General features: G+C 32.1%; 1 protein-coding gene across 1 annotated transcript in view; it reads right to left on the minus strand.

The window, feature by feature from the left end:
* LOC130445649 (frizzled-4-like) overlaps positions 1 to 7621 on the minus strand; it is a 39213-nt gene extending 31592 nt beyond the window's left edge. Inside the window, exons 1-2 of the mRNA XM_056781402.1 lie at positions 6966 to 7621; positions 4584 to 4852 (exon numbers count right to left, since the gene is read on the minus strand). Coding sequence (XP_056637380.1) covers positions 4584 to 4852; positions 6966 to 7523 — 827 coding nt within the window. The 5' untranslated portion in view covers positions 7524 to 7621. The remainder of the gene's footprint in view (positions 1 to 4583; positions 4853 to 6965) is intronic.
* Positions 7622 to 8066: the final 445 nt, after the last annotated feature.

Here is an 8066-nt window from a genome sequence, read left to right on the forward strand (position 1 = left end):
TTTTTGTGATATACTGAATGTTTTCGAAAAATTTCAAAAAATTTACACAAATTTGTTGATTTACAGAATCTTTTTTAGAATATATTTGTAACATTCAGTTTTTTTAAAACTTGATAATATACCTTATAGTTTTTAGAAAATTTCAACAATTTTTCAAAAATTTCGTCATTTACATACATTTGAGTGGAAAATTCTAATAGTTTCGCAAGATTTAGATGACATATCGAATGTTTTTGAAGGATTTAAAAAATTTCTAAAAATTTGGTGATTTTGACTATCTTTTTTTGGAAAAATTCTAGCAATTTCTTAAGATTTTAGTGACATATTGAATGTTTTAGAAAAATTTCAAAAATTTGTTGTTTTACAGAATCTGTACTAGATATTTAGGAAAAATGGAATGGTTCATTAAATTTTTTAAGGTGTACTGGAGTCTTGACTGGAAAATTCTAATAATTTTTTGAGATTTACGTGACATATTGAATGTTTTTGAAAGATTTCAAAAATTTGGTTATTAACTGGATATTTTTTGAAAAATTTTAATATTTTTTCAAAAATTTACCTTTATTTTATTGGAAAATTCAAAAAAGTAACCGTTTTACGAGACATAACGAAATATAGGCAACAGTGCATTCAAAGATTGTCGAAATTAATCTTTTAAATTAGATCGAAGCCTATGGGTGTACACTTGGGTGTACAGTATCACTATTTTTAAATTAAAAATTGAGTTTCACCTGTTAAGTTCAAATTGATCATTTCCAAGGTACGTAAAATGCAATTTTATATTGATACTTTATATTGGTAGAAAATTGGCGATATAAAACAGCTGTCTTCTTAATCCGTCTACCAATACAAATAGAAGTAGAGTTATTTAATGGTTTACACACTTTTTATTGCTATTTTATCAAATATATATCTTAATAACACTCGTATCATGACATGTCTATGGCAGGTTATAAATTATAAATGCAATTATAAATAAGGCATAGAATAGTTACTGTTTTTTTTTTAACATCAAAATTTTCGCTATGTGCTTAATACGAGTAAACTTAATGATGAACTTGATATTCTCAAAAATTTGTTGAAAACCGCTTACTTTTTTCCAGATTTGGACTTGTAACACCATATATACACAAAATTTGCTACCATTAGATTGAAAGCGCAGCTTTTTTGGTCTAGTAGATTCCGAGCTCTCCAATCATTTTTCCTTAAAAAAATTGTAGTTTAAGCCGTATTCAGTACGAAATATCGGCCAAACTACGAGTAGAGCATTGAGAATAGTTTATAGAGCAGTTATTTACATACCAGAATCCTGCATAACTAATAATATTATCCACAAAAATCGAATTTTCCAAAAAAACAGACTTTCTAATAGTCTAGCAATCATGTAATTTTGTCTGCACAATAGGATATTATTTGGGATTTTGGATTTATAGCCGCTCCGCGTCTAGATCTAATAGAAACGTTGTGCCTGACTATGTATCTCAAAAACCCGTAGACATATTTCAAAGGAAGATCTCACTCCTTAAGGTTCTTGTGTAATTTCTTTGATGTACCTATGTCTTTGTGTAAAATGAGCTTGACCTTAGCTATCTGCTGTCTCTAAAGCTTGTTAGCTAAATCTGCAGTAGTCGTCTCCTACCATGCCTAACGGTTGAGGTAATTTTTGACAGAGAAATATCACTCAAAAGACCTAATTTAATATCTGGAGAAATTCCTCACACTTCTTAAATAATATGGTTATGAATCTTTTGGATCTCTTGGAGTGTTTGATTAGTAAAACTCACTCTATTATGATTCTTTAGCTTTCCTTTCAGTTCTTTGTTATAATAATGGTGTAATCAGTTTATAGGATAGACGGATCAGAAAGCAAATGTGATGTAGCTTCATAAAAAAGGAAATTAATGGAGAAGAGAAAACTGTAGGCAGTCGAATTTGGTGGTCAAAAATTGTAGGTGTTTTGAAACAAACTCACTTTGTAGAAGGTTTGTTTCTTTGTCAATTTTTTTTCTATTCGCCGAGGTTTCACTAGTTTTAATTTTCAAAAAACGGATCTAACACTTAATCATGTTGAGAGGGCTTATGCATTAGTCGCAACTGGTTGGAGGAATGAAAACTAAAGTAATTATTCATTACTATATGACATGATTGATTCTTGACATTTCATTATATCAAACATCTGCATTTATTGTAAGAAAAAGTTCAGTATAAAATTCATAATTAACAAATCAAATTTCCTATTATTTGTAATGCATAATTTAGGGTTAATGATAAGATGGATATATATTTAACACCTTTACTTGAAACACCTGCTATGTGCTTATACGTCTTATGGTCAATAAGGATCCATTTTGGTTTTAGATTGTTTTTGAAATTTATAGCGTAAATCTTTACACAATTGGTCTATAAGAATAATTTCAATAATAGATGCTGATGATGAGAAAGTTGAAAAATATATTGTGAACAGATAAATACAGAAATGTAAAGAAAAAAGTTGTCCATATGGAAGCTATTACTTTCTAGTAATTATTTTATAATAAATAATTTTATAATAAATAATTTTACTAAAAAGTTATTGCATCCTGTGCAAAATAGTTTTACAGTAAATGACCATAGTAATAACATACAAGACGAGCATTTATTGTATACAGTGAGTTCGGAAACAATGGGATAATATTTTGGACGCCCACACTTTATGGTATTAATTCTTGAATCCTGGTCACAGCGATACGGATTTTGCAAATAATATTCATCCAGTTAACGCAAAAAGACTTAACACATCAATAAGAAAAACATATTTTTTGTCAAAAATTGATTTTATTAATCAATTTAATCTCCTTCAAGAGCAATACAATAATTCCAACGCTTCTACAACTTCTCAATGCCGTGCTAGTAAAAGTATTTGTCTTTTGCCTTAAAATAAGTTTCAGTTTCATCACTTGCATCTTCGTTTTAGTTGATTTTCTTACAGGTGAGGATTTTTTGAGAGCAGCGAATAACCAGTAATCACTGGGGGCCAGATCTAGACTATACGGTGGACATATTAGGCCGTCTTTTTGCATTCAAACGATCCAACCACTCTCTGTAGAATTAGCTAGTGGTTGTATCTCCCTTTTGTTAATAGTCGATAAACAATATTTCATACACAACCCAAAATACTGAAGCCATAACCTTCTCAGCTGACTGTTGTGTCTTTGGACACTTCAGACTTGATTCACCGGCTGCAGTCCACTCAGATGATGATCCTTTTGATTCCGGAGTGAAGTGATGGATCCATGTTTCATCCATTGTCACATATCGACGCAAAAAATCTAATTTATTATGTGTAAACATTGCCAAACACTGCTCTGAATCATCAACACGTTGTTGTTTTTGATCGACTGTAAGTAAACGCGGCACCCACTTTGAAAAAGCTTTTTCATGGTCAAATGTAATGCATAATCGTAAACATACTGTCTTCTGATATCTACGGCCTCAGCTATTTCACGAAATTTCAATTTACAATTAGATATAACCGATTTGTGGACTTTTTTGATGTTTTCTGGAGTAATCACCTCAATTGAACGACCAGAACGTTCACCATCATCGGTGCCTGATTGACCACGTTTAAATTCATCAAACCAATAACAAATGGTTCTTTTCAATGGAGCAGAGTTCGGATAACACTTTTTCATCAAGAAGCAATGATAAATTAACACATGAAATTGTTTTGAATCCATTCTTTTCAAAATAACAAAAGCAGCTTCACTCAAAAGGCTGTCACCATCAGTCATATGGATTGGATAATGTGTGTCAATCACACGACTTATTGAGTGATGCAAAACATGTAGACAGTTTGACACATTATTTGAAACCATGAAGGTTTTTTCTGTACTTTAGAATGAGTGTGTCTTCATTGGACGAGCTTTGTTTTGTTAGAGTAGATCTCTATCAGAATACGTCTCAATATCAAATATATTTTTTAGTTTCATCCCCTTTATAAGTTTTTGGAACGTCGAGACACGTTTCATTCAGACTTTTGACGGGCAACTTTACGAGAAAACTTTATTTGTCTCTGTAAACCTTCTCTAACATGTTAAAGTATGGAAAAAAACCTTTCCAAGTGGTTTCTAAGAACACCAAATGATGTGATGAAACTGTCCACATGCAAGTATCTCGTTAACTAGATAAATATCGTATTTTCTTTTTCTCGGCTTTTTCCGAAAAAACATCCAAACAATAATTACTAAGAGTACATTATCTTCCACGGTTTTATCTGATCTGAAGTAGAAAAACGATGAAACGTGACCATGTGCAAAGAATTTACAACTCGGCGACGTTGATTCCAACGTGGTGCGTCCAGAACGCAAACATAGCCGTAGACTTCAAGAATGATAAAAAACACTTTATATGGTACTGTAAAGTTTGATTCTGAATATACCTAATTTCAATAAAAGTCACACATAGAATCTAATAATAAAAGTATTATGTACAATACACTGTATATCAGAGATTGATATCCAATCCAATCAAAACTCAGTTAAAAACACACATTAACTTCGCAGTTCATCCTATGTCGTATATATACGAAAAAAATAAGTGCTTACCAAGCATTCGCTGCCATTCCAAAGTAGTACAAAAGTAGAAAGATGACGGCGCAATTGATATTAGAAAGTCCGTCTTCAGGCGATTTCGGACAAGATGTTGACATTCTTCCAGCAAACATTCTTATAGCCCAGCCAGCGCTCATCAATACATAGCAAAGAGCCAAACTGAGCAGCGGTCTTGCTTTTACACGACCGCCTCCAATAGTTAACGTCATTGCCGATGCCAAACTTATTACAAGGCAAATAAAACCCCACACAGTCACCCAAACCTGCAACAATTAAATTCGTTACGTTTTGTTTATCATCGTGAATGTAGTGAACAAGAAATGATTGAATATATTTTAAGATGATAGTACTTGAGTTTTGATACATTATTTTACTATGAAACAGTTTTATAATAAACTAGCGATACCAGTCAAGTTCAAGTGCTAGAGCTTCTATGAGTGATTTTTTTGGTATATACTTCAATATAAACAAGTTTTTATTAAACTAGCGATCCATAAGACTTAGTAGAGAAGAACTTTATAGAAAAAAGAGGGAAATGCCAAGTTACTGTCCTACTAGACTCAGTGCTAGCGCAACTCGTTGCTCGAAAAAAAAAGTCAAAAAGCTTTATCGATTTGCGTTGGATAACTATCGATCAAACGCTCAATTTGTATTGCATTTTTTGGGTGCTCTCGAAATAGTGGAACCTGTTTTCATAGATGATGTCGAAATAATTTCATTGAAACTTCTTTGCCTCATTCAACAAACGTTGAGAAATTTTTCAGGGTAATTCTTCCATGTATCATGTGGAATATCCCATTTAGTAATCTGTTATTTAAAATAGGATAAACAGAGGATATTCGTCTCCTTGTCCTCTTTTCATCCTTCAAATGAAGGGGAGTTCTGGCCAGAGCTCTTCGATTAATCATTCCATATTATTAATAAGGAATGAGGACTTATCGATATCCCATCGACTATTTATTGCCTATATGTGCATCCTACACAAATAGTTACTTGAGTAGAGCTGAAATCATGGACGTCCATCGACTTCGACTCAATAATTGAGTCGATAGAAGTTTTGTGTATGCGCCTAGCCTTATATTGACGTGTTTTGCCTCTATAAACGGTCCTAAACTGTCACAAGGATCAATTAAAATTTCCTTGGGACATTTTCAAACGTATTTATCTTCATCCTCTAATGATGAGAGTCCTGTGATGAAAGAAATTAACTTTGAGAATCATTAATCTATTTAGATGAAATCTGACTAAACGAAAGATGTTTTCGAAATAATCTGTAACCAAACGTAAGTTCTCCAAAAAAAAAAACATCAACATTTGAAGTATCTAAAATCAATTCATCTTCTCGGATTGTTTACTATGGTTTTATGTAAAAAGTATAAATTATATTCTCCGGCAACATTAATTATCATAATCGATCTCTTCATTGGACAAAAGAAGTACATTAGGGGATTATTACAAATTTTATTACGCCATATGGATAGTACTAATCTCGTAAGATGTTATTATATGAGAAAAATAGGCGCAGAAAACAATTCTACCCAATTAATTTATCTTTAACGAGAAGATATTCCATAAATTTAATTAAAAAGATGATTTTTTCAATATATATTTTGAACACACCCCGTATGATTTCTAGTAACGGCTGGCGCATGTTTGTTTTCGGGGAATGCACAAAATTTTACCAAGAATAGCTTTTTTTAGAAAAACCCATAATAAAGAAATTTTCCATATGGTGTATATTTTCGTGAGGGCGCTGTATATAATTTTACCAAATAAAAACTGTGCTAGATATAAAAACACACATTTAAACTGACAATATTTTGACAGCTTGAATAGATTGTTTATTTAATGTCAACTCATGGCAATATTCCCCATGTTTTTAAACACACTGTTTCCTTTGTAAGATTTGTTTTTCTTTGTGCATTCGGATTTAAAGTAAAATACGATCGCGAATTATCGAAAACACATGTCTGTCCTCCACGCTCGTACACATACTTTCATTAAAATTCTTTTCTTAGTATTCTCGTTTGCGAATACAAGTCTAGTTATTTCTACATAACCTCAATTTTATGAATGTCAGAATGGCTTTAAATTCTTTTTTGGATCTTCTCGCAACCATTTCATTTTTTTATTTTTTGCATTTCTATGTAATTTGCTTACTTTTTCATAATTCATTTCCTATGATTGAATTTATTTTGACCTTTAATTTCCAAGAATATCTTAATACGACCCTGTTCAATTTTATGTTTTGAACAATAATGTGACATTTTTTAATTAATACTCATTTTTTTAACTTTAAGAAATTGAGTCATTTAAACTGTCACAATTATAAATATCTCATTAAAATAATTTTTCAAAAAATACAATAAATCTTACCTCTGCAAACTTTTGCTCAGATTCATCGAACATAATTATAGAATTACATCCCGTCAGACAACCCTCTCCGTTTTTTCTCAGCTCACAGTCAAATTTTTGTACAGCTGGATCAACAGGAGCCCTGATATCAATTTCATCTTTAGGCCCGTCTATGCACATGTGTTCGTGATTATTAACTTCAGGAAATCTGGAACAGTTGAGGGCGTCTGGCCAAGGAAATCCAAAACCCTGAAGGACGGGGTAACATCGTGATCTCACTCCCTCGCAAAGTCCTCGACAAGGGCCGATGGGATTAGAAACTTTTTCAGTACACATTGGTACATAAACGGCACACAAAAAAAGTTTTAAATTTTGACTGCAACCGTATTGAATCAACGGTGAAAACGATTGTAATTGTAAATCAGCTTCTTGTTGAATGTCATTACCTCCTAAATTGGGCATACTTGTCGAATTATACCACATCATACACATTTCAACGCGAATAGGTTCACAATTTCTCATTAGAGGTTCAGAAATAGAAACTCCCCAGAAGAAACCAAACAACAATAACAAAAACATTGTTTATAGGTTATGTTTACAGCACACACGCAACACCCTTCTCTTAAACCGACCTCCGACAGAATAACTTTGCTCGCACTGAAATTCTTGTCGAGTAGGTAGGTAGACGAACGCGGTTTTGGAATGTTGTTCAACCGAAACCTTCACGAAAATAACCGAGTAGAAACGATTATTCAAATTAAGCTTACAGGCTCCATAAGATGGACCTGCTTGTTGAAAAAACCAAACAAGCTATTTTAGGCAGGTTAGTTAGCGGAATGAGCGTGCTTGAGGGGAATGGGAGGATGTGTCAATATGATTAATTATGCTAAGAAATTTCTTACCTTGACACAATACAATTAATTTAATAGAAAAACAAAGATCATTATAAAACTATTATGCTACTAAATCGTTCACTTTATTTTTTATTTCAAAAGTATTCTCACGATGAGATGATAGTTTGATTTTCTATCAAAGGCTCAATTATTTATAGTATTAATCATTTCATTGATAATATCAATAGTGATTTCAAGGCCCAATTTTAATTTGATTGAGTTTTGTGAA

Source organism: Diorhabda sublineata, chromosome 6 (assembly GCF_026230105.1).
Source record: "Diorhabda sublineata isolate icDioSubl1.1 chromosome 6, icDioSubl1.1, whole genome shotgun sequence".
Lineage (NCBI taxonomy): Eukaryota > Metazoa > Arthropoda > Insecta > Coleoptera > Chrysomelidae > Diorhabda > Diorhabda sublineata.